Genomic DNA, 27,402 nt, shown 5'->3' on the forward strand with positions numbered 1-27,402 from the left:
TAACAGTTAAGTAGATCTGTAAAGAAAAAGCCGCTTCCCTCCTCCTTAGACAAAAAGGTTGCAATGGGACAGAAGGCAGCACATAGTTTACATCAGGGGAGGGAAGCAGTCTTCCATTCTGATCTCTTCCTGCAGTCCACACCCTGCTCTGCTAGTAAGATGTGGACAGAGATGGGAGGCTCTAATTCTGTCCTGACTGGGCTGTAGATGTGCAGCATTTAGCAGGTTCATTCCCCATTAACTCTCTCTGTCACTCTGAGGCTAGATCATCAGACACAAAGCTCATGCAAAAGAGTAAAAGAGAACTGACACCATTTGCTTTTGTCCTTACAACCAGGCTGGCTCCTCCTGCATTGTGCCTGTGATCACAGCTGTGCTGAAAGCAACACTGGACTCTGTTCCATCCTATACCATCTTCTCTAGCAGCTGATTTTGCAGATGTTTTCTGAAGACTTTGCAAAGGGCATCCATTCAGTGCCACAGCAAACAAGAAGAGCAGGCAAGTATTTGGCAGAGAGCAAAAAGCCTACAAGGCCTTAAAGCACGAGTGGCCAGTCACCACAAATCAAGGTCAAAGCGTACTGGAATGCATATATAATTAAGCCTCACAGTGCCTTGGATTGGTTTTTGCCTCCATTCTACTAAGCAGGCAGTCACACAGTTTGGCAGGGCCAACTCTCTGCCTCAGGCTTACTTGTGGGCCTTTCATCTCCTATCCAGATTGCCACAAACCTCTGCTGCTTCTCCCACAGCTTGGTCACCTAAGCCTTAAAGCAGTGGTACTTTTCCATATTGACTTGTCTACCAAGAAAACCCTGAATGATGCAGAGGATTCTGGGATATGTTCTAGGATGCAGACTCAGTTCACACAGAGTGTTCACTAGCCTTTTGGGGCTGCATGATGGCCCCCAAGAACTGAAGGTGCACTCCAGAACACATCCAGAACTTCCCTGAAGTTTTGCATTACCAGAGAAGATCAGTAATAGTGGCAAAGTGGTCTTTCAGGGCAGCTTGTTTGCCATTCCTGGCTTTCTCATTGAGGAATTCCTTCATAGGCTCCTGAGAAATTCTAGGGTTCCCTGAAACAAAGTTTAAAAATCACAGCCTTAAAGCAATAATGCCAAATGCTGAATCAAAGGCTAATATATTGCTAAAATTGCTGTCTTGATGCTCTCTGTGATGTGAGGTGCTCTCTGTCAGAAACACCTAGACCCTACATGCACACTGGGTTAGAGCACACCTTGCCCAGCTATCTGTCCACAATGTCTGGCATTAGCACATGACCATGTAAGGTCATTCAATTGATAGGCCTCTGCCTCAAAGGCAAAGTCAGTGTTTTGCAGCTAGGTTGCCAAAGCAGAATTTCTCAACAAGCTGTGACTGCTGAGATCCCTGTTATTCATTACTTTCTTTCCCCAGGCCCTCCCAGGCAAAATGGGGAGGCACAGTTATGAAAGACACACTCTTTACTTTTGACACCTTGGTCAAAGTCACAGTACCCCTACGTTCTCACTTTGCACACAGATACACAAAGACACAGATATGCTTAGCCCATTTGTATGGCAGCAAATGCTGCTACACAGCGGAGCATGCTAAGAGCAACAGCTGCTTGGCACATGCTTAGCAAAGAGCGCTCCCTTCCCCACCATCCCCTCCCTACCTCCCCCCTCATACAACAGTGGGTGCTGGGATAGCATCCCACAGCCCTGGAGAGGTTGCTGCTATAAAGCATGCTTCATGCCAGATTCGGAAGCGTATGTTACTAGCTGGACAGCATCTGCAGAGAGACAAGGCCTTTGCTTCTCGGACAAGTGTCCCATGACAGGCTATAGAGAGGTAGCTGTCAGGTTTTATTTAGCCTTCCCCAATCCCCAGCTAGAGAAGCAAAGAGTGGGGATACAAGTAGCATAACAAAACAGCACTCCACAAACTAGTAGAATAAAACCCCAGCCCTGTCAAAGGAACAAATTAAACAAAAATTTTGCCTCAAGCAGGGCCACTTAAGAGGGAGGGGATTAACCCCAAGGCATCAAACATCATTAGGACTACAAAAGGAAAGCAGTGGTTCAGGGACAAAATCCTAGGAAACCTTATTTCTAGTTCCCTCTACCCTGTTCTGTTTTATAGCCAGGAATTAATAACATGAGATGCTCACGCAGAGCCCCCCCCCTCCATTCACCCATCCATACAAAGGCACCATTTCTCTTCCTTGGATCATACTCAAGGAAGTCGCAATGGCTAGAATTTGTTCCACTGCTGAATTCTCATGTCAATCTTATTATGTTTCTTAAGGAACGGGTGACATCTTCTACCCGGCACCTCCCCATCTTTGGCCACAGTGGGCTATACCCCACTTTCACTTCTGCTAATGGAAATACCAGACCATACTGCAGCAAATGCTGCTATAACTGAATACTGCCCACTGATGCAAGTTGAAAGCAATGTGTGGCAGGCATCTGATGCCTTCAGATCATCAGTGCACCACGGGACAAATCTGTCTCTGATGATATCTTGTTGGGAAAGCTGAACAGCCCCTGGTGAGGGAAACAAGCACCTTCTGATAAGCATTTGCAATGGATTTGAAGAGCCCAACTTCTCCTTCCTCACCCTTGTCTTTTACTGAAGGAGGTGGGGATCTCAAAGATCTAAGGGAAGATACATTCTGGTTAGGAACTGCTTTCCAAGAAATTCAACACAGAAAGCATTACTTTTCCGAAAAGGGGGCAGGATTGTCTATCAACGTGGTATTGAGAACCTGAGTGATCCTGGTTGATGTTTCCCTTTGAAACTAGTGATCTACGATGTCACTTGGTCAAGTGCCTTTTCGTTAAACTTTCATCTTTCCTGTGATTGGGAGGGTGATGTTTACCTAACCTGTGGGAAAGCACTACATGATAATTGCCCCCCCCCCAATTTCCTGGAAAAAATATGAGATCCTGACCCTGATATATACACCCTACAGAAGTTACAGAGAATTGGATGGTTCAAGCGTTCTTTCAATTTGCATCAGTACAGGAAATACAAAGACCAGTGACAGTGAAGACGATTGCTGCCTCCTGGGGCAAGAGAGACTGCAAGGATGGGAGATCACCACAGTCCTCAAGTTCACAAATGAAATGGATAAAAAAACCCTCACCTGGTTCTCAGCTGGCAGTCGTGGCATGGAGGCAGCACGTCCATGACCTTCCATGGGCAAGTACGGATCACTGTCTGAGTAGCCATCCTTTGCCATCTCCCGCATCTCTACAGACTGTATTAGGCAACACAGACAATGAAGTCAGGATGTGGGAAGCCAGATGGAAGGAAAAACTTTCCCTTTCTGTACATGGAGGAGTAGAACATGCAAGGAAAACTTTTCTAGCCACTAAAGAGCTCAATGGACCTCACAAATAAAGCTTTGGTGTTCTTGCTTCATACCTTTGCTAACAACACGTTAATTAAAATGCTCTTCAACTGTTAGGGGCATATACCCCTTACCCTGTGCCCAAACCCCTCGGAGTCAGGGTCAGAAATACAACAGACAGCATGAATAATAATAATAATAATAATAATAATGATGATGATGATGATGATGATGATGATGATGATGATGATGATGATGATGATGATAATAATAATAATAATAATAATAATAATAATCTTTCAATTTATTGATCGCTCAATCCTTGCACCTACTGGATGGTCTAGATTGCAGTCACTACAGACTGTGACACTGTTGCTGTGTGTTCTGAGGATTATGCAAGAAATATCATATACATACAAGTAGTCCAAAGATGCTGCAAAGCTCTTACTGGACCCCCTTCTCCAGCAGAGCAGAACAAGAGCCCATTGGCCATGTGCGGATGGTTCTTAATGCTAATACAGGTAAAAGTAAGTAAGGATCGGAAAAAGGTGGAATAGAAGTCTAATAAATAAAAACATAAAATAAAGAGGAGGAATTGAGCTATTCCTTACTGCTATTGAGTCTTTTCCTGGAGAAACCAATCTTATCCTTCTCCCAACCCACAGACTGAGAACAGAATAAACAGCATCTGTTCCAAGAAAGGGAAGCCGTAGAAAGAACTGAGGGTCAGGTTTGCTCATTTCCACATAGATGCACAGTGCCACGGTGGTAGCAATTATTTTGCTTCCATTATGTTTAAATAACCTCCTTACACTTGGGATATGCAAATACAACCAACACTTACAGAAGGGTCAAGCAGCCAGTGCTCCACCAAGACCATGTGGTGCTGGAACATCACTGTGGCACAATAGCTGAGTAAAGGTCACAATATTAGGAACAGTCACTATTGCCAAATGTACCACATCACTGACATTGAGCCCTTTGGAGAGACTCACTACACACTTTCCTACACCTATTTTTGTACTCCACACAGCTTAGAATATTACTGTAATGTGTGGAAATTAGTGATTTCAAGGGACATATCACATACTTGGGCAGACCTGCCATGTGTCTCATACATACACATAGGGCGATTTCGCACTAGAGCTGCCTTGCGGCGCAGCCACCGTTTGCCCCAACACAAATATGTCAATTTCACACCCGAAGCTGCATTTTGCATTTTGACTCGCGGCTTCGCCTGATTTCCTCTGCAATTTCGTGATCCTGGTTTTTGAGGATCATGAAACTGCGGAGGAAATTGGGCAAAGCCACGGGTTAAATGCAGCCCCGCAGCCTTGGGTGTGAAATTGACATATTTGTGTCGGGGCAAACGGCGGCTGCGCCGTGAGGCAGCTCTAGTGCAAAATCGCCCATAGTTTTGAGCATGACAGCAGTTACTGTGAAGAAACTGGCCTTTCTCTAGCCATTTCTTGGCTTTTCAGAACTTTGGTTCAGCTTTAGACCTAGTAAAATTATAGAAAATATTGTTAAAATGGGATATAAGGTCTATCTTTTTAGAAACTTCGTATGAATGTGGGACCTCAAATCCATATTTTCTCTATATGTTGGCCTCATGAAGCCTCATCAGTTTTGATGCTGGTGATATTTTGCCTTATCTCTGGAGCTTTGTTTTAAAAAGCATGAGGTAAATGTACATTACCAAATTAGCACAGTGAGATTACCAAAGACAAGGTGAGTTCAGTTTTGTGATAGCGTCACCATGAGCTCCATTAGCCATAGCTTCACCATGAGCTCCATTAACCCCCATGCAAAGTTTGTGGCACCAGTCGATATGGTTCTTCATATGCTTGATTCATAGTGAAGCAATAGTCACAAGTTTCCTTCACATCAAGCAGAGGCTCAAATCAATATTGGCTCAATTCACTATTTGGTCTTGTGAGTTGAACCTTACTTCCTCTGGCATGATGTCTGATCCTAGTGAAGAGTTGCTTTTTATAACAGATCTTCCACCGGGCCTTTGGTTGAGGCGACGGACATCCCTTTTCCTTCCTGGCTATCTCCCCTCCAGTGGCCTGGTTCTTAACATCGGTACTGCTGAATTGACATCGGTGGTTTGGATCTTAATATCAGCATTGCTGAATTGACATCAGAACTAACTTGTTTGCATGAAATTTTATCGTTTTACTGTTTTAATGGTTATTTAATTGTTGTTTTAATGGTATTGTATTGAGATTGTTGTGAACTGCCCTGAGCCTGTTCGTGAGGAGGGCAGTATATAAATCAAATAAATAAATTAATTAAAATGGTTATAGAAGGATGAGCTGAGGTATGGAAAAAAGAAAGGGAAAAAAAAAGATTGGTAAGTGCCTGTCCTTGTTGGCACATAAACCACCTGTGAATTCGTCCGGCTATTTGGTGTGTCCTCTGGGTGCCCTCGTTCAGGGCTCCAGGTTCCTGTTTTCTGGAACATCTCCTGGGCTCGCTGTGTGACCCATGACTCGCTTTCTTTCATTCCCCCTTCCTGCATGCTCCTGAAGGCAAGAAGAAACTCAGAATACAGTAAGCTGCATAACCACTGCCATAGATAAATGACAAAAAGAATCGTGTCAGTCTCTGGGTGGCTGGTCTAGTGACTGGAGCAGATCCAGAGTCAGGGAACTTTGGGTGCAGGCAAAGCCTCAGACCACTGACCAGGGGACGCTGGTTTCTTCACTGAGCACAGAAAGTTCAAGCACAGCAGGCTCAGAGCCACGCCGTCCTCCTTGCATCCAGCATCATAGAGCTCAGGTGTATCCTCTCTGGCTATCACTCAGCACCTATTTTATCCCCTTCCCTCAGACTGCTCCACCCCCTGGACCTTAGAGGAAGTTAGCCATAGGGCTAAGGATGGGCCCTGGTTTGCCTCAATTAAACTTTCCCCACCCCTCTTCTTCCTTGTTGGGCCATCTCCGCTGTGGGAAGCGGTTCCTCCCTCCCCTGTGGCCTCCCTTCGCTGTCGGGCTCCTGTGGGCCGGTCTGCATGGGAGGATCCCAGGTTCCACTGGGAACCCCCAAAGGGGATTCCCTGCTCACTGCTGCCGGGAGATGGGAACTCCCGGGCCGTCTTTGTAGTGGGAGGTCCCCGTGCCCAGACCCTTCTGTTGCCATTGACCTTCCCTGCAGCAGGCCCATTCTCCCTGCTGGTCAGTGCTGGCCCTCTTGGGGTTGTGGGTTCAGGAGGCAGGAGGGGTCCCTGGGGACACCCTTCCTGACAAATAGCTACTGGGTTGGAGAAAGGCAGCACTTCTACAACACAAGAAGTTCCCCATTATTCTAAACCTAGTTTTCCCCACCATCTCTCATGGAACGCTGCCTTGACGCAACGTGGGGCCTTGTGTGGTTTGATGGCGCTGCAAGCTATGCCATGGAGGGCCACCCAAGATGGACAGGCCACAGCGGAGAACTCAGACAAAACGTGATCCGCTGGAGAAGGAAATGGCAACCCACTCCAGTATCTTTGCCAAGAAAACCCCATGGACAGTAACAAAAGGCTAAAAGATATGATGCCGGAAGATTGGCCCCTCAGGTCAGAAGGTGTCCAAGATGCTACTGGGGAAGAGCAGAGGGCAAGTACAAATAACCCCAGAAAGAATGAAGCAGCTGGGCCAAAGCCGAAAGGACACTCAGCTGTGGATGTGTCTAATGGTAAAAGGAAAGTCCGATGCTGCAAAGAACAATACTGCATAGGAACCTGGAATGTAAGATCTATGAATCAAGGTAAGCTTGACGTGGTCAAAAATGAGATGGCAAGACTGAACAGTGATATCTTAGGAATCAGTGAACTAAAGTGGACAGGAATGGGCGAATTTAACTCAGAAGACCATTATATCTACTACTGTGGCCAGGAATCTCGTAGAAAAAATGGTGTGGCCTTTATAGTCAACAAGAGAGTGCAAAAGGCAGTACTGGGATACAATCCAGAATACGCTGGTAATAGCAAACACCCTCTTCCAACAACCTAAGAGGCGACTCTACACATGGACATCACCAGATGGGCAACACTGAAATCAAATTGACTATATAATTTGCAGTCAAAGATGGAGAAGCTCTATCTAGTCAGTAAAAACAAGACCTGGAGCTGACTGTGGCTCCGATCATGAGCTACTCATTGCAAAATTCAGACTTAAACTGAAGAAAGTTGGGAAAACCACTAGACCATTCAGGTTTGACCTAGATCACATCCCTTATGAATATACAGTGGAGGTAAAGAATAGGTTTAAAGGACTAGATTTGATAGACAGAGTGCCTGAAGAACTATGGATGGAGGTTCGTGACATTGTACATGTGGCAGCAATCAGCACCATCCCAAAGAAAAAGAAATGCAAGAAAGTGAAGTGGCTGTCTGATGAGGCTTTAAAAATAGCAGAGGAAAGAAGGAAAGCAAAAGGCAATGGTGAAAAAGAAAGATTTACCCAGCTGAATGCAGATTTCCAGAGAACAGCAAGGAGAGATAAGGAGGCCTTCCTGAAAGAAAAATGCAAAGTAATAGAGGAAAACAATAGAATGGGAAGGACTAGAGATCTCTTCAAGAAAATTGGAGAAATCAAGGGAACATTCCATGCAAAGCTGGCCATGATAAAGGACAAAAATGGTAAGGACCTAACAGAAGCAGAAGAGATTAGGAAGAGATGACAAGAATACACAGAAGAACTATTCAAGAAGGACCTCAATGTCCCTGACAATTACGACGGTGTGATCACTGACCTAGAGCCAGACATCTTAGAGTGCGAAGTCAAATGGGTCTTAGAAAACATTACATCCCAGCTGAGCTATTCAAAGTCCTAAAAGATGATGCTGTTAAAGTGCTGCACTCGATATGCCAGCAAATTTGGAAAACGCAACAGTAACCACAGGATTGGAAAAGGTCAGTTTACATTCCAATCCCAAAGAAGGACAATGCCAAGGAATGTTCATACTATCACACAATTGCACTCATTTCACATGCTAGCAAGGTCATGCTCAAGATCCTACAAGCTAGGCTTCAGCAGTACATGGATAGAGAACTGCCAGAAGTACAAGCTGGGTTTCAAAGAGGTAGAGGAACTAGAGATCAAATTGCCAACATTCACTGGATTATGGAGAAAGCAAGGGAGTACCAGAAAAACATCTACTTCTGCTTCATCGACTATGCTAAAGCCTTTGATTATGTGGATCACAACAAACTGTGGCAAGTCCTTAAAGAGATGGGAGTACCAGACCACCTAACATGTCTCCTGAGAAACCTGTATAAGGGTCAAGAAGTGACAGTTAGAACCGAATATGGAACAACTGATTGGTTTAGCATAGGAAAAGGAGTACGACAAGGATGTATATTGTCACCATGCTTATTTAATTTATATGCAGAGTACATCATACGAAATACCGGCCTGGATGAATCACAAACAGGAATTAAGATTGCCGGGAAAAACATCAACCTCAGATATGCAGATGATACCACTCTAAAGTCAGAAAGTGAAGAGGACCTAAAGAGCCTCTTGCTCAGAGTAAAAGCGGAGAGTGCAAAAGTTGGCTTCAAACTCAACATCAGAAAAACTAAGATCATGGCATTTGACCCCATCTCTCCTTGGCAAATAGAAGGGGAAGTCATGGAAGCAGTGACAGAATTCACATTCCTGGGATCCAAGATCACTGCAGATGGTGACTGCAGCCATGAAATTAAAAGATGCCTGCTCCTTGGGAGGAAAGCAATGGCAAACCTAGACAGCATAATAAAAAGTAGAGACATCACCCTGACAAGAAAAGTCCATATGGTCAAAGCAATGGTATTCCCAGTAGTCATGTATGGCTGCGAAAGTTGCACCATAAGGAAGGCCAAGCACTGATGAACAGATGCTTTCAAATTATGGTGTTGGAGAAGACTCTTGAGAGTCCCCTGGACTGCAAGGAGATCAAATCAGTCAATCCTAAAGGAAATCAACCCTTACTGTTCCCTGGAAGGCCGGATACTATAGCTGAAGCTCAAATACTTTGGTCACCAAATGAGAAGGGAGCTCTCACTGGAAAAGACCCTGATGCTGGTTATGATTGAAGGTAAAAGAAGAAGGGGATGATGAAGAAGAAGGATGCGATGGTTAGACAGTGTTATTGATGCAACGAACATGAAGTTCAGCAAACTCTGGAGGATGGCGGAAGACAGGAGGACCTGGCATGATGTGGTCCATGGGGTTGTGAACAGTCGGACTTGACTATGCGACTGAACAACAACAACAACAAGTTTTTCCCAGCAAAATATGCTGTAGCAAACTCTACTGCCTCTACAGGCACTAACTGTATGCAATCAGGAATAATTAGACAGACAAAAACATTGAAAAAACCCCTTTCAAGCAAATGCTTTTCAAGAGAATGTATTCTCCAGATTTCTTCATGGCAATTCGATATAATTTCTGTGGACTTCTATTGGACTTTGGTGGTGACAATTTTAGAAGGTGTTGGATCCAGAGAATTCTACACTCCTGAGGGAAAGTCCCTTGAAATACAGGATTCTGGAAGTCACATATAAGACTCACATTCCACCTCCTTGATCCAGTTGCGATGAGGGGAGAGCATTCTGTCCTTGGCCACCTTCCTGTGATGGGGATGGTGGTTCCATGCGCTGGAACATAAGCGGTGTCCGATTCTATAGGAAAACACAGAATGGTACAGAGACTGGCATCATATATATATTTCCAACCTGAAATCTCAGAAAACTACATTGAGGGAATCAAAAATTCCCCAAATTATAGAAACAACACCTGTAACTTTAAGAAAAGAATCCTCACTGAACTCTCAATGTTGCAGGTTGTTACACAACTACAATATTGCTGAGCCTTCCAAGCCTTGGTTTCTGGAGGCTAAAACAGCCCAGAAAAATGTCCCATACCCCTTTCCTATCACATTCCCTGGTAGAGGAGGACTCACTGGGCCTAGCCTGGCAGCAGCCACCATACAACTGGGCCCAGTGCCAAATAGCATGCAGTTAGGCTTGGTAGCGGTGGCCACTGAAACACTGGGCCCAACCTACTGGTTGCAGCTGCCAGGCAAATGAATTTGCCCTGCCATGCAACTTGGCCCAGCCTGACAGCAGCAGTGGCTACCTCTCAGGCAGACTTCTCCCAGAGAGACTCGGCCAGGGGGAGAAAGGAGAGAAACAGGGACAGAAAAAGGTTGTTGGCTGGTGGGTGAAAAGGAGACAAGGAAGCAGGAGAAGAAGATTGGGGATTGCCAAGGAAGGGAAAGAGGAAATTATGGGAAAGGGGGATAACTGGGGAAATGATATGGTTTCCTACAAGTCCTTGTGTGTATCCTGCTTGTCATCCAATGAACTTCATGACACAGTGGGGATTTGAATCCACAGTCCCCAACCAGTCCTAGTCCAAAATTTTAATCACTGCCTTATACTGGCTCAAAACCAAAATGGTCCATAAAGGGGTATATGGAAGCAGAACCAGAAAACAGATAGTAAATGAGAACCTAAAGGTGAAAGCTGCCCCATAGTAAAAACAAAATAAAATGTCCAGCCTCATCCAATCCTGACAGCTGTGATGAACGCACCATGCCTCAAATAACCACATCTGCTGGGCAGCACTACATGTTCAGTGTGGCCATTTTGACTCATCCCTTCTCTTTCACAGTGAAGCCATTAGGCATGGGGCTTGCTCGTTAACTTTTTCCCTTCAGCCCTTTTCAAGCATAAATAAATTCCAAAAGGGAAAAAAAAACAGGGCACACAGGGTCATTTTAAAGAACTCGGCTTCCAGGTAGGCAATTTTAATTTCTCCTGTGAATTACAGTTGTTAAAGAGTGGAAACTCTCCTGGGAAGTAGGTCAAGGAGTCAATGTAGGAACAAGGGTTATGGTAATATTATTTCTCTTGTACTGTTGTCTGTCACAGAAACATGAAGTTAAGCATCAAAGGCATCATTGGCATACATGCTGTAAAACCATATTCAGATTCTGATGAGTTTTGGCACAAACGCATAACTATAAGAGGTTGCAAAGGTTATTGACAGAAAGTCTCCTAACAAAATCAGAACAAAGTTTGAGACCAGTGGCACCTTTAAGATCAACAAAGTTTTATTCAAGGTATAAGATTTCATGTGCATGCACACTTCTTCAGATACTGTGAAACAGAATTTCCTCAACCATTACATATAGGAAGGGGGGTTAGTTGCCAGGAAGGGCTAGTTAGAATCAAGACATATCAGTAGCTGGGTGATGATAGCTGAGATTGGATTAAGACAGCTGTTAAGATCTGTGAATGGCAGTAAATTAGCATACAAGTAAAAGAGTTAACAAACAGATGTGAGAATGAAATTTTGAGTCCAGTGGCGCCTTCAAGACCAATAAAATTCAATTCTGGGTATAAGCAGCAACTGAGAGACTTTGCATGTGTAGATGTGCACTCCTTCAGATACACTGAAACAGATTTCCTCAAATATTACATACTAGGAGTAAGGCCTGTTGTGGGAAGAAATACAACGAGCTCTAGAAGGAAGCTCCAGATGAGTGTCCCGGCTGTGGCTCATGGGGCGGCAGAGGAAAGGGGAAAATAGAGGGAGGCAAACCATGTTTATTTCCTTCTGCTTAGCTATAACACTGGGCTGTTTCAAGTCATTTTGTTGCCCCAAGTGGGTAGTATGGGAGAACAGCCTCATGGTAACAGGTATGGTTCCCTCCACCCCTGACATATGTTGATTTGGGGCTATGGGGGGTGGGGGCGGGGGGGGGCAGGGTTTGGGGTGGGGAGGGACCTCAGCAGGGTATAATGCCATAGAGTCCACTGCCCAAAACAGCCATTGTCTCCAGGAGAACTGATCTTGGTCATCTGGAGATCAGTTGTAATAGCTGGGAAATTTTCTGTAGGGGAAATGATGTGCTGTGGCTGGGGAACACGGTGATTTCTGGGAGATCTCCAGGCCGCACAGGAAGATTGGCAACTCCAGTGACCGTTTAAGGGAAGATTGGGATATGTATTTTACCTCAGGACACATTCTTTTTTTTTTTTACACTTTATTTATTGGTTTTCAAAGTATAAACAAACATAAATATCTCATACTTTTATACAGTTCGGGTCTGTCTTTCCGTCTTGTTTTCTATCCAGTTATATACCCTCACCCATCTCTTTAGAAAAACATGCTCATCTTTGCCCTGCATTATTACACTCATTTTATCCATCTCAGCCAAGTTTAACAGTTTGTTAGTCAACTCTTCCTCACTCGGAACTTTATCAGATTTCCAGTATTTTGCCCATAACATTCTAGCAGATGTTACTATCATTATCATTAAATATATGTCACAATGCTTTACATTTTCTGGGAACATATTCAACAAATAGCATTGTGGTTCCATTTTCAGATTTACATCAGTAATTTCATAGATTATTTTCTGAATTTTACGCCAATATTTTTGAGCTTTAATACAACTCCACCGCATGTGGTAAAATGTACCGATCACTCTTTTGCATTTCCAACATTTATTTATGTTATTTTTATAACATTTTGCTATTTTTTCTGGCGACCAGTGCCATCTATAAAACATCTTAAGTATGTTCTTCTTATATGATATGGCCCTCATAAGTACCTCAGGACACATTCAATTACTCTAAACAGCAACAGCAAACTGTTTAGAATGTTAGAGGCAAAGACCAATCAGGCTTCATATGCAAATGACCTCTGTGTTCCGACTGGCTGGTGGGGGGAGGAACAGCAAACTGTTTAGAATGTTGGAGGTGAGACTCAGGCAATGCAGCCAGTGGATAGGGACAGCTTCTGAGTGACGCATCATGGAGCCAACTGATTTAGGAGTGTGTGGAATGTTCAGAAAGTGCTACCCCACTACTCAATTATATATAAGGAGAGATAGGTGTTTGTGTGTGTGTGTGTGTGGATTAGTTGCCAGGAAGAGCTAATTAGAGTCAAGATGCATAAGTGAGCAATAAATACAGCTACGATTGCAATAATACATTTGGTAATACATGTAAATAGCAGCAAATTGGCATACAGATAATACAGGAGTTAACAACAGATGTGAGACCTATGTTTGGGTCCAGTGGCACCTTTAAGACCAACAAAGTTTAAATTCTGGGTATAAGTGAGAACTGAGTGACGGTATCTGAAGAAGTGTGCTTGCTTATACCGTGAATAAAACTTTGTTGGTGTTAAAGGTGCCACTGGACTCAAACTTTGTTCTGCTGCTTCAGACCAACACGTCTACCCACCTGATCCTAACAAAATCAGTTCTCGTCAAAAGCTAACACTGTGCAATGTATGATTGGTCTGTTCACAGTGAAATGATTCAAAAGGTGTTGTATTCAGAGTTTTCAAGCCACATGGTGCATAATATGGCCATCACTGTTATTTACAACAGGACTGGACCATTTGTAGAAGAAGCCTCAGCTTTTAAATTATACTTTTTTGGGGTTGTTATTAAAATTAATGAATTCAGGAGTTGGTGGAAACCAAGACTGAAGAAAGGACAAAGAATTCACAAAAAATCTCTATGCTGAGATCTAGGGGCTCCTTTCTCTTTTTATTAATGGTTCACACATACCTGCTCCTCCCGCATAACCTGCAATTTCTTGGCCTTGCTTTGGCGGTAATATTCCATGATCATCATGGCTGCATAGATTTTGCCCACTGTCAGGTCGGTAGCTGCAGGGTGAAGAAAGCAGGACAGTGAAGAATGTCTTTTTCTGCCTATTCCTTCAGTACTTGCCCCACCAGTGCCCTCTGAACTCCAGGTTGATATATCTAGGCTGCTTGGGCACTCTCTGCAACTGACCATGTGAAAGGGTTTGGTCCCCTGTGGCCTCTTCAGAGAGGCAGCCCATGTAGACTTCTGAGGGGGAGTTCAAATGGCTAGTATCCATCACCTTATGGTGAGTCCCCATGGAAAATGGCCTCTTAGCTTGGCTCTCATTTTGAGCTGTATCTCAGGAGTGGAAAGAGGCAATGACCTATGGTGATAAGAGTGAAATGGCTTGGTGTACATCTCTGCTGTTCCCTGTGGTGGGTTAAGCAGTCTTTATTGTTTGGGTTAGCATCTCCCTGTAACTTAGGAGGTGGGCCCTCCCAAAGAAGGACTTCCTCCTGTGCAGTTTGTCATAACAAGATAAGACCACCTCTGTTGGATCACAGCAAAGGTCTAGCAAATTCAGCTTTATTTATCCCACAGTAGTCAAACACACGCATTCCATGAGTAAAGTGAGATGGTGCCAGATGGTGCTGGGCTCTTCAGAGAGCTCCTATTTTCTCAAAGTTTGTAGGTCCTTTTCTTCTGTCATGCTACACCCTAGTCGTGGAAAGGCTACAGCCCAAATTGGACAGGAATCCCAGAGGGCTTTGATCATCTCACTGTTCTTTTTCCTCTGGGTCAGAAGGGCAAGAATAGGAATGATGTATGGCCAAGGGAAACGGGTAGACTGAGGGGCAGGTATATACTTGGTGGGAAGGCAACTCAGAAGTGTGGGAATGGAACCAGGAATGCTAAAGGGTAACTCTTACATTTGTGAGGGGTGACCAGGAGATCCAGTGTTTTCTGGGAGAGGTTGGGCCAAATTGCCATCATCTCTTTCCTCAGCTCATTATCCATCTGCTGTTTGTCAGCCCCTCCTAGGGGGAAAAAAACACCCAAATCAAGGATGAGAGAAAGCAACAAACATCCAGCCATTTGATGCCCCCTTGGACATATCAGAGCTACTTGTTTATTCTATTTGTTTCCTTGGGTTATATTTACTAGCAATTTTTACATATTAAAAACCCAATATTAGGGGGGGGGAAGGATGCTGGTAAGAGCTGGGCAAGATTTTTGAATGAAGCACATGACTGAGTCCTTCCTGTACTGCAACACATCAACATTGCAAGTGGGAGATAGTATGTTTGATGGTTTGCCCCCCCAAAACTCCCTGTCTGAGTAAGCCAGTCAGTTAGAAAGGTTCTAGCATGGACCTCTTCCTGCTCCTCAGTTTTTCTACTTGCACAAATCCTTTTTGAAATGGAAGAGGACTCTAATATTCAGTCCAGGAAAGAGTCTGACCCCCAATTCTGAGAATTTTAAAGGAAAGGGAGACATGTCAAGTTTTATGCATGCACCTTTGAGAGTTATTGAGAGGTGTGTGCACTTGGTATGGTATTCATCTACCTGCAAACAGGTTTTGATTTGTCTGTGTGAAAGCCAATAAACATTTATAATGCTTTTAAAGTCACAAAAGAAAACAAAATTGATACCAAATCCGACCATACCTTCACAAAATTAAAGTAAGCTGTTGTAGCATAAAGTCCAGGTTGTACTCCAGCTCAGGAGACTCCAAAAAAGGGGCCGTGAGACTTTCAACAATTGCAAGGACAATCAGTTGAGTTCATCATATGACCCTTTGTCCTTGTTCAAAACAATAACACCCTCTTTCTTTAAAAACTACACCTTCTTCTAGCGTGGGCTGGCGCTGGAGGAGTTGGGAAACGAGAAACAAAATGCCTGCTCAAAGCCACTCCTCCAGGGAGTCTTGTCTCTCACAGACGATGTTTACCTTTTAACTGAAAGTATCCCATATTTTAATATGCCATGCAAACAAGGTCTTAGTAGCTTAGGATGTGCTTTCCTGTGTTTGAGTCTCATTTCCTGAAATCCTCTGATTAGACAGGTGGACTCACTAGCATCACTTGCCTTTAGCAATCTTGATGTCAAGCGCAGTTCGGATCAATGCCATCAGGGTAGAATTGAAATGGACTGTATTGTCATCTGCCACAGGCAAATCCATACGAAGTAGTCTCTGCAGAGATCCAAGCAGAAAGGTATCATCTTATTACTCCATCTTCCTGAGATATCTTGCACACAGGAACATAAGAGCCCTGGGAAGAACTCTGAACTTTTCCTCTGTCTCTTCCGCTACTCATAGTGTAACCTCTCCTCTCCCAAGCAGGTGACAATCAAAGTTCTGCTGTAATAATTTCAATACTCAGCAGGTTATTCATCTCATCTGCCCCCTCCAAACTTTTCTTTTGGCCAATGTCTTCTACATGCTTTCCCCCCAAGATATTGGCCAAGAAACAAACCCATGTGATAACTGGGGGAAGTAAAGAATTTAGGTACAGTTCTAAGCATGCTTGCTTGGAGGTTTGTCCCATAAAAACAAATGGAATTTACTTCCATTGATTAAAACTGATCTGGATTAAAATCAGAGTTTTGCCAATTACTTTATTGGGAGATGATTGTATCTTAAATGCCTCTTTATGTTATAGCAGAGCAGGAAGCCAGGAATTGGCTTTCAAACTTCTGTTCTAATCTAGCAGATTTTACATCCTATCCAAAACAGGATTAGATTAATGTTCCATCTTTAATCACTATGCTAATTCCTTTAAAATCTGTTAGACAGATTTTAAGAGTCCCGATCCCATGTACTCTACCTCTACTAGACCTCACACAATGTTCTCTCCAAATTGAATACCTTTTAAGGTCCTAACTTTCACAGAGTTCTTCCAAGAAGCTCATTATTTGTCTGTATAGTAAAATTAAGAAGTATAAAACAAAGAACAAAACAAAACATCAACTTTCCAATATAGCAACAGGTAGCAGTGGAAAAGGGAAGGGATCAAAGGAGAATGCATTGCAACCATTCAACAGAGCAGGTTTCATAAAATGTGCAAGATTGGAGTCATGCAAAAAGAGCATGCAACATGCATCACAGCACAGTGCAAAGGCATTCACAGATAACACATTGAGACTCATTCATAGCTCTGGTATAGATTGAGCTAAAGGGAGAGATCTGGATTGTAGGCTTTTGGTGCAAAAATGGGTGGGTGCGTCCTTAGGGTAGAAAAGAAATGAAATTGACAGACTATGGGCCATGTGCCATTCCTCTGAGCCAAGGCCATGGGCTGGAGATCACACAAGATGCTCAGGGTGGGGCTTGACCAGCTAGTGCATTAGCTGAGATAGGCTGTGGACCAATGGAAATGGGGGTTAGACGATCAGGGTCTTTGGGGTTTGTTAAGTGAATGTCACTGAACAGAGGTGTGCAGGGGTGAAGACAGGAGAGTTTAAAAAGTGAAGGAGGTACAGAATGAGAAAGAGGAAGACACACATACAGGTAATGATTCAGCAGAAAAAAAACAGGATGATCCCTGAAGGAATTTGATGCCCAGAAAACCTGCGAATCTTGGAAACCACTGTCTTAAGAGCCTAATTAACAGCTCTCCCCAGGGCTTTGCATATACGTAAATGGCATTCCCATTTGCTTGGCAATTTGCTAAGAATGCTGTCTGTTCCTTTTCACTCTCTTTTTTCTACACTGTCCATCAACAGGCCATTATGTCAACCACAGTTCTGCCACAGAAGTCAGTTCACTCTGTCAGAAGATCTGGCTTTTTTTTTTTTGGCTGTATACAGGGTTTGGTGTGGATGCCAAGGGTGAAGCACTCCTAGTCAAAATGAAGTAGAAACATCTCGAAGTAGCATCTTCCCCCTCCTTGACAAATGTTAATGGTGTAATGTTTATACCTTTTGGCAGCTGAACAATTTAGCAATAGTCACTATTTTGTTTGCAACCAGAACCCAACAATTAAGCTCCTTTGGAAGATCAGGCAGCTGTCATGCTACACAATAGCTACCTTCAAAGAACTTTAGTCTCCAAGACTGAGAATTAATTTGAACATTACCAGGAACATTTTGGGATTATTTCTCTACCTATTGAACTGCTGTGGCATGGCTGCTTCTTGTAACATCTGAAGTCATGTTGGTGGGGCTATCAACATGATTGCTCTTCATAACAGCATCACACTGCCCTCAGGGAACAGCAACATGGGCATGCGTAGCATTCCACCTTGGTGCTGCTGCCCATATGCTTCATTCTCTCCGGTGTTACCATCCTTTAGGCAGTCCAATTCTGCTGCTAGAAACGTAGGGACATTTCAGCACATAGCAGCAGCTTGGGACTCACTGCCCATCTTCCCACAACCACATGTTCGGCTTCCAATATGTCACGGAACTGTACCAGTGCCAGTCTTCACCCTTTGGTTTGCTTCCATGACCACCACAAGCTTTTCTTGAATTCATCTAAAACATCTTGATACTTGGCATAAATTCCATGATACATGAATGTTTATAAAAATACGCACTTTCACTTTGCATACAGTGTTGTAGGCACCGAATTTGTTTCCATTTGCTGAATTTGAACTTCCTTGTGGAACGTTTTTCCCCAGTGGCACAAAATTTTCAGGGCACTGTTTTTGGGACACAACTTAAGTTTTTCATCCCTGCAGTGGAGCAAACATGGACTGGAAAGTTAAAGGAGGTGAAAAGTCTAAATCATTTTAGTCATGCTAGTGTACCTGAAGATGCCAGATTTTATATATATATTCCAACTTGGTAAGAAAAGTAAGCCTTTTGGATGGATGGCTGAAGCAGAACTATTTCTGAGGAGCCCACATGCTCTTGGAGGAGGAGCTCACCCACAGTGAAGAAAGGATAAGGGGGTGGAATGGATACAGACAGCAATTTTCCCTTGGGGCAGTTAGGGCACTCAGAAACCCACTTTCCCCCCACAGACAGGTGAGGGAATTGCAGATTCAATATATCTCACAATGTTCTGGACAACCAATGTCATGGAGAAATGAACATACAGATGTGTAGATAATGGCAGCAGGCAGGAAGAACATAGAAGTATAAACAGGGAAGGCCACTGCAAATGAAGGAGGGAGGTTATTGTGAGATATTACTCAGAACACATTTTTATTTAAAGGATTCAACAGAACTGGAAAACTGAGGGCCAAACTAGATGTGACGGCATCCTTGTGGTGGACATGAGGACACTTCTGCCATTTAAAAGTCATTTTAAAATGCTGCCTACAGCATCACTCATTTCCCCCTCCTGCACCTTTTCAAGTGTCAGAGCAGCCGGGGGGCGGGGGGCTTGATATGGTGCAGGGGTGGGACAACAGTGTCTCAGTCTGCCACACTACAGGCCTTGCAATATTTTTAAATGATGACAGCGTTGTCTTCATGGCAGCCACAACTATGCAGTTATGTCTGGTTTGTCCCTGAAGCACAGATATGGAAGTGGCACAGCTGGGAATGAAATGTGTGGGTCTTGATAACCAAGATTCTAGCCCAAAGCTACCAAGCCCTTTTCATCTCGTATATTAACAGTGCAAGTGTATGCCATTTGATGGATGTAGACTGAAGTAAGTTACATAAGATTGCCCTATCAGCCTCATTTATAGAGCCAGGAAAATGATCAAGGATTCCCAATATTCAACAATATCCCAAACACACCTAAAATCAAGCATTTTCTGGACCAATCAGAGCTACAAGATGACAAGTTCTGCCTTATGTGCTGCCAAAATTCGACAGGATTTTGTGCAGTGGGTGTACAGCTGATGGCTAGGAGATGAAGAAATCTTGTTGGTCCTTGGTTCCTTTATTGGTATACATATTGGATCCAATTGCATTATGCTTTATTGTAACTATGTAAGTTTTTGGTGTGAATGTAGCAGTCATAGCTTTTTGAATTATAGAGTAAACAACTTTTGCTAGATAGTTCTGCTTATTATGATGGGAAGACATTTTAGTTTCTACTTTGCTTCATCAAGACAGGATCTTCTTTTTTAATATAACATTTTATTTTTAATTAAGACAAACAAACATACACATATCGGGGGTTCCATTTCATCATTAAAGTATCTAGTTAAGTATCTCATACAATGTCTAAATATCTATTTTCAATATTCCACCTTATTTTTATGTATAGTCTTTTGCAATTGATTTAAACTAATGTTCCTGATCCTATAAATTGGTTAAATGTCAGTCTAATTTATAAGACCTTAAAAAATCATATAGTCTCTCTTGTCCAAAGGGTTTTGACCTTCTTCTCTTGAAAATATGTATAATCTCACATATCCAGAAAGTTTTAACTATTTTTGTAGGATTTCATCCTCTTCTTCATTTTCTGGTTTCTCCTCTTAAGTTTTAAAGTCTTAATTCTGTGTCTTTTCCCCTTGTATGTAAGGAAAATAACTTCTGGAAGTAGCCCTCTATATTCAATTATTTGAATGGTTTGAGGTTCTATATATTCTTTATTTCTCTCTCTGATGGAAAATTTCATTTTTTGCTGTAAAGATTCCATCTGTTGTTATTCCTTCATATAATCTCACATTCAGTTCTCCAAACATTTTCTTTCTTTTTGTATACATTGAGTTTGTTCTGTAGGCCATGTAATTTTGCTTGCAGACTTCATCTGTATTTTCTGTATCCATATCTCTCACAAAGATGTATGCTATGTCAGTTTGCTCTTTCAGCTAGCTGATCTTCTGCTGTAGAAGTAAGTCTATTTTAGATTACATAGAGTCCATAGCTGTTTTCACAGTTTTTTCTACTATTGGAATGATTTTTTTAAAAAGTTGGAGATCTGTAACCATTGGTGTTAGAACATTTTTTCCTTCTTCTACTCCAGCCATTTTAAAATATTGTGTTTAAAACAGAGAATCTCTACAGCTCTTTGTCAATAAAATCTCTACAATCACAGAGCTTTCTATGCTTACCCAATTACATTAAAAACAAGAGGGTTCCCAGGCAAGGCAGACAGTCTTATCATTTAGTTGTAATACAGACTTATCAGTTGTTTACAAGAACCTCAGAACATAATATACTTTACAATTTTCAACAAATCGCAAATGTATACACAATGAGTTCTAAGGAAATGAAATAGTGAAAGTTAAAAATATATGCTTAATAGTTCATTAATTCTTCCTTCTTTCTTCTTGATTTTAGTTTATGGTCCAGATAATAGGATGTAGATATTTATAATCCAAATTAAATGTCTTTCTATGAATCCCTATGGCTCAGTTATAATTCCAGGGAAGATGGCAGATGTTCTTCCCACAACGGGGAAGGGCGAATTGCACACCAGTGGCCTGGAGGGGTGCCACCTCAAGTGACACCCCCGCGGAGCCTTTGCAATAGGCTCCAGGCCAGGGGGCTTTTGAGGGGTAGCCTCTTTGACGGCGTAATGCCGGAGAATTGAGGCTCCCCTCCGCCCCGACGGTCCAGTCGCTGAGTGGCCTTCGGGCACAAGCTGGACTGACTGGGACAAGCACCGGAGATCGAGCGGAATGGCATAAAACTGAGCATGGTCAGAGAAACTGACCGACAATTAATGTGAGTTCTGAATAAAATGGAGTAGTTTGAAAAGCGATCCCCCCCGCGGTTGAAAAAAGAGATTGCAAAGAGAGACGCCTCTCATGCGAATGAGCGGCTAACGGACACGAAGGGGGAGAGGGGAGGAAGTAAACCAAAAGTGTTTTGAGAGACTTATCTGAATTGCGCAGTCATTTGGCGAGTTTTCTGAGTTGCGTGGAAGCAGCAGAAACTGTAAACAAAATGAGAAAGATGGCGGCCCAGCAGAGAAAGTTTAAAACAAAGCTGGGCAGTCAGAGTCCAAAACCGGAAGAGGGAGCAGATGTCCTCAAACTCCTGGCGGATATGCTCAAGCCGGTGATGGAACAACTCGATGGTATTAACCAGCAATTGACCGTGAAGAATAAAAACTTTGCAGCACAGCAGCTTCAGCTGAACGAAACAGAAAAAAAAGTGGAGCAGGCAAACAAGAAAATTAAAGAGACAGACACCACAAGCAAGAAGTTGAAGAAAAGGATGGGAGATGTGGAAACGAAGCAGAATTGCCAAGAGAATTGAGTTTTGCAGCTACAGATGGAAAAAGCTAACCTGATTCTCAGGTTTCAGGGAGTTTCTGAAACAGACCGGGAAGACCTGAAGAGGGTGCTTAGTGAGATCATCGCTCCAGTAGTAGGCTTAACAGCGGATGAACTTGTAAATGAAATGGAGTCAGCCTATAGGGCATACTCTAATTACATTAAAAAAAATAGCCTACCTGGAGAAATAGTGGTCAGGTTTTCAAGAAGACAAACCAGAGATGCCATTTTAAAAGCAACATCAGCAACTCCACTGAAAATGGGAAATGTAACCATCAAAACCTTAAAGGACATTCCATTTGAAATTAGACAAAAGAGGAAAAATTACAAGGATTTAATTTTTTCCCTTCAAACTAATGGAATATCGTACAGATGGGCGGTTCCAGAGGGTGTCATCTTTAAGATCAACGATAGAAGAGAGAAGATAGACTCCACTTTTAAAGCTAAATTTTTTTTGAGACGTCAGCTGGGGACAGATGAAGAGTCCAAAGAGGAAGAAACCTCCTCCTTTGGGGTTTTAGTTTAGTGTGGTTTGCTTTTCTTTCTCCTTAGTTGTAGTCCCTTCCCTAATATTTCTTTGTAGTTTTTGTAGTATTTGCAAAATAAAAAATATCCCTCCGGGGATTTAAAAAATAATAATAATAATATAGAATCTGATGCTTATTACAGTATTCCAAAGATTTAAAATCCACAATATGGTTTTGTAATCCAAAGTATAATGATATCATATTTATAAATCTGTTTCACAATTCTGTTCTCAGACATCAACCTTATTTTCTTTAGCCCAGTAAATTTATTAAGAAAGTTGTGCCCCTTGCTGAAGTGTTTGGATTGTTCTGGCTGGATGCTGTAATAAAATTTCATTCTATTAAGAAAGTTCTTTTCTCTTCTTTTCTTAGCCACTTTAGAGACGTGGGGAGGGAGAGGAGGATTCCTCACCCCTCCCTTTCTTAATCAGTGGAAAAATTCCTAGTGATGTTGCAGTTCTTGTATTGTTTTGTTGAGATGTTCTGTTTCCCCCTCGTTCCAGCAGTCACGACTTCACGTCCATAGCTGCCATGGACGTTCTCACTGAGCTATTACTGGGGGCAGTCTCAGACTTCCACCCGCTTGCTGCCACTCACGGGGAGTCCATGTCAAGCCCCTTGTGACGAGCTCCTCTCCGGAGAGCTCATTGGAGTTTGGGAGCCTCCAAACTCCTCTTAAGGATCCAGTGATCCGGTGGCTTCATGGGAGCAAGTCCCGGAGCCAACCATTCTTGTCACACCAAAAACTGGAAGCAAGACAGGATCTTCTTGATGAAATATTCAACTCTTACAGACCTTATTTAAAGCAGTATGCTGGCCACAGCAATTAAGGCTTTTGAAATTTTTTCTTATTGATGAGACATTTTGTTCTTCATTATAAACTTAATGCAGATCACATAAAACTTCATCTTTCTGTTCTTCCACCTTCTGTTCTGTTTAGCATTACTGCTTTTCTGTTGGACAAACTAATTGTCTTCACCACTAAATCTCTGTCTTTTTTTAATATATAATTAATAATAAATAAATGTCCGTTGGCTGTCCATTCTTTTTCTCAGTTTTGGCCACAATGTCATTTTTAATTTTTCTCTTTTCACATCTCTTCTATTGATAAGTCATATGGGAATTTTCTTTTTAATATCACAAAACTTCATTCTCTGTTGATACTTTTTATTTTCCCTTGACTTCTATAATATTCTTTCTCTCAGCTTTCCCCTTCACATTGAATTGATTTTTTTAGTTCTGTTGTTCTGTCAAACTCGGACTCTCATTTGCCATGCTATGGAGGGATCTGGGGCCAGCAGAGGGAGCGAAATTCCTGAGGGAGGGGTGTGAGTGAGTGAGTGAACGGCTCTATTCTAGCAGCAATGTAACTCTTTCTAAGATACCTCCCTACGCAGGGATGACCTTGGAGATGACTGTACTTGCTTCACTGCCTTAGAGAACATAATGGTATATTCACAGGTGGAGGTGTAGTGTGCGCAAAAGCTAGGTGGGACGATTGTGGGGTATGATTGGACGGGACCCAACCGGGGCCCTGGTTTGAACTGTCTATAATTGGGGATTTTGCTGCCAGAACCTCAGTTCTGACACAACACCTGTATTAGCTTGGAACTTATTATTTCTCAATAAACATCACTGCCAGAGAGTGTTGTTGAGAGTTACTGTCCAAGAGTCTGACATGTGATTTAAAACTGTGAGCATTTTAACTGTAATGTATTTAACTGTAAATTATGTAACTGTTTTGACTATTTTAACTATTTTACGATTTTGGTGCATTGTACCAAATACTGTTAACCGCCCTGAGCCTGCTTGCAGGGAGAGCGGGATACAAGTGTGATAAAATAAATAAATAAATAATAATAATAATAATATGTTCATGTCATCTTGTTGGGTCATCACTTCAGCCACAACCCCCCACTTTATCATCCCCTGTATTTGTTGCTTGTTATTGTTCACATACACTGTACACCACTACTGCTTCTCAGTTCTTCAAAACTTCTTTGTGATCTTGGCATTCCTTATTTTCCTTCGTTAATAGTCCAGATCATGCACTTAATTCTTGTGATTATTCTACTATTAAAACTACAGATTTTTTTCCTGTTTCTCAGCTTTGCCTCTTCTTACCTATTTCTCTGAGCCCGGAAATCTGTTCCTTCTAACATCTATTGCCCTTCTTTACCCTCCTTTGAAAATGTCTCACTTTCTCACTTGCTTTTTAAAAAGATTACTCTGCTTTAATTTTATTAACAAAAATGACGACGTCTATTTGTACTCGTGGCTTGGATCTACTGGAGATTTCTGCAGACAAGTGGTATTTTCATCCAGGGAGCCTCCCCTCCCTCCCTCCTGCTGCTGCAGCCCATACCAGCCTGTGAAATGCTGTTCCTGGAGGAAAGGACTCCAGAAACAGTATAGGGGGATCAGAGAGCTGCAGCAGGGATGGAGATTTGGTGAAAATTATTCCCCTTCCATCTTCAAAAATCCTCCACAGGATCCAAGCTTCTGAAAGTATAACTGTATGAAGGATTTTATTCTATATATTCTAACATCACTTTCCGCCTCCTTCTCTTTTTATATATTTAAACTTCAGGCCATCATGTAAGTGCAAGATTCCCCCTCCCAATGCCTACTACAATAACAATGTAGGGAGCAGGTAAGGATTTACTAATTAGTGAAGAGAGCTGATATCTTTAGTTCAGCAGCAAGAAGCACCTGAGGACTAATAATCACTTCTCTGTGACATCTGCTCTGGTTACCTAGGAATGAAGGAACTATGAATGAAGGAAGGCTGGGATCATATGAGAAGAACCATGCAAGCAATAGCGACCAAATAGGTGTGATGGGACTTGCACAGTGATGAAACTGTGCCCCTCCTAAGTGGTTCCTCTATTACAGAGCAGTGTGATCCAGATGATTTCTCAATCCTGTGATTTTTACCATATGCACAATTTGTCCTTAGACTGTCCTCTGAAGCACTGGGTGTTGCTGTTATTTGAGCTCAGAAAATAGATGAGTCATTTTAAAAACATGAAGGAACAAGGAGAATCCTTCATCAGAAGAACTTCAGTCACAGGTATTATCACCATCATGTTTGGAAGCATTTAATCTTTACTTCTCTTGACTGGGTGGACACCATGTCCCTACTCATTTCATCAGACAATTGCATGCTCATTCTATAACATGTGGCATCAAAGTGCACAGAACCCCAAACCACAGATTCCACTCCCACTGACAAATTTGGATCCCTCCACCTCTCCGCATGCGAACAGTCACTGCACTGAGAGTGAACATTTCAATATCTGTGCCATAAATCATTAGCAGAAACCCAGTAGTTGAGGGGAAAAGAGGAAACACACAAATGAAGGGAAATGTCATGGGGGGAAACTGGGTTGCTGAATGATAAATAGTATAGTGGGAAAGAAAAACAGAAAGAAAATGCAAGTCAGGGATCAGCTAGTGATGTACATGGGTATCAGGGTTAGAGTACGGAGATATGGAGGGGCAAAAGGGAAAGCTTTTTATAGGTTAGAACTGCATTGACAGAGAAAGAGGCATGGAGTAGCAGAGAGAAAGGGCAGAGAAATAGGTTAGTTGCTTTTAATTTGTCTCTGGTTGAAAGTAGAGAACTACTACCCCTAATGTTGTGTTCTTTGGTAGGAAGTTGCATTGTTATGGAGGCAGAAGCATGCTAGACCTTTAGGGGACTGAAAGGACGTAGTCATTTAAGTTACACAAAAAGGCCAAAGAACTATTAGATAAACCATGAGAACATTTTTTTACTTATTGTTTTATAGACAGCCAGAAGGACATGAGAGAGCAATCTTACAACAGAATCAACTGTCAACAATAGTTGCTGTCCACTGACAGATGTGGGGCCCAGTATATGCACATATCTGCTTTTACACAGAAAGAGCTCTGTTTGAGCATATATCCAGTTGTTGCTCTGTGTGAGTATGACAGAGAACACACCTGCACTTCTTGGTGCTGGTAAACTGGCAAGTGTACTGACGGTGCATACTGTCTGGCTGGCATAAAGCTCTCTAGCAGTGAACAGGCTTTTAAAACAGCTCAGGACACAGTGTCCACCCACAGCACATTATACAAGTCCATTTCTACTAGTTTGGTCTCTACTTTTGCTTACAATGATATGGGCCATCACTAAACCAACAACTTGGTAAATGCCAAGCAATCCACAAGTTAGCTTTCCTTCCCTTTAATTTTCAGTTCCACATGGAGATCTGCAGACATGGCATTTCTCAAGTGGAAAGCATGCCAACACCTGCAAGTCACGTATGCATGACACTGATTCCCATGCTAATACTTACTAGCAGCACCAACGGTAAACTAGTGAATTAGCAGGATCAGCATGAGTAGCACAGTCCAAATGATGGACTATGAAGGGACTGTAGTAAAAAACTCTATGCAACTCTGAGTGTTTTCTTATTTGAGGTGCTATTTTAACTGCACTTCTGTTCTAGTGCTAAATTTGCAAAACCTATAGCCAAATATGTATAGCCTGAAGTGACTGAAAATGTTTATAATCCTGTTGCTAAAACCACAAATTTGTGTTGATTTGTTTTAGAATGTATACATTTAGTAAATTCAGTTACTTTTAATTTCAGAATATTTTACTTACTTATAGTGAACGCTTTCTTAAATAATAGCTTTCTTAAATTACTTTTTGCCTCCTTTAATTACCTTGTTATGTCCCCAGTTATAGTAGTTGAAGGAGAATTTTTTAAAAAGCATCGGTTTAACTTACTAATGATCTGGAAAAATCCACCAGGGGAATCTTGGAAAAGCAGAATTGTGC

General features: G+C 42.4%; 1 protein-coding gene across 1 annotated transcript in view; it reads right to left on the minus strand.

The window, feature by feature from the left end:
- Window positions 1-2,965: 2,965 nt before the first annotated feature.
- Window positions 2,966-27,402, minus strand: part of CACNA1A (calcium channel, voltage-dependent, P/Q type, alpha 1A subunit) — a 345,585-nt gene continuing 321,148 nt past the window's right edge. Inside the window, exons 39-44 of the mRNA XM_015418872.1 lie at window positions 16,022-16,127; window positions 14,863-14,970; window positions 13,910-14,010; window positions 9,889-9,998; window positions 5,736-5,874; window positions 2,966-3,250 (exon numbers count right to left, since the gene is read on the minus strand). Of these exons, the coding sequence (XP_015274358.1) occupies window positions 2,966-3,250; window positions 5,736-5,874; window positions 9,889-9,998; window positions 13,910-14,010; window positions 14,863-14,970; window positions 16,022-16,127 (849 nt within the window). The remainder of the gene's footprint in view (window positions 3,251-5,735; window positions 5,875-9,888; window positions 9,999-13,909; window positions 14,011-14,862; window positions 14,971-16,021; window positions 16,128-27,402) is intronic.

The sequence above is a fragment of the Gekko japonicus genome, unplaced genomic scaffold (assembly GCF_001447785.1).
Source record: "Gekko japonicus isolate JY-2015 unplaced genomic scaffold, Gekko_japonicus_V1.1 scaffold1769, whole genome shotgun sequence".
Classification (NCBI taxonomy): Eukaryota; Metazoa; Chordata; class Lepidosauria; order Squamata; family Gekkonidae; genus Gekko; species Gekko japonicus.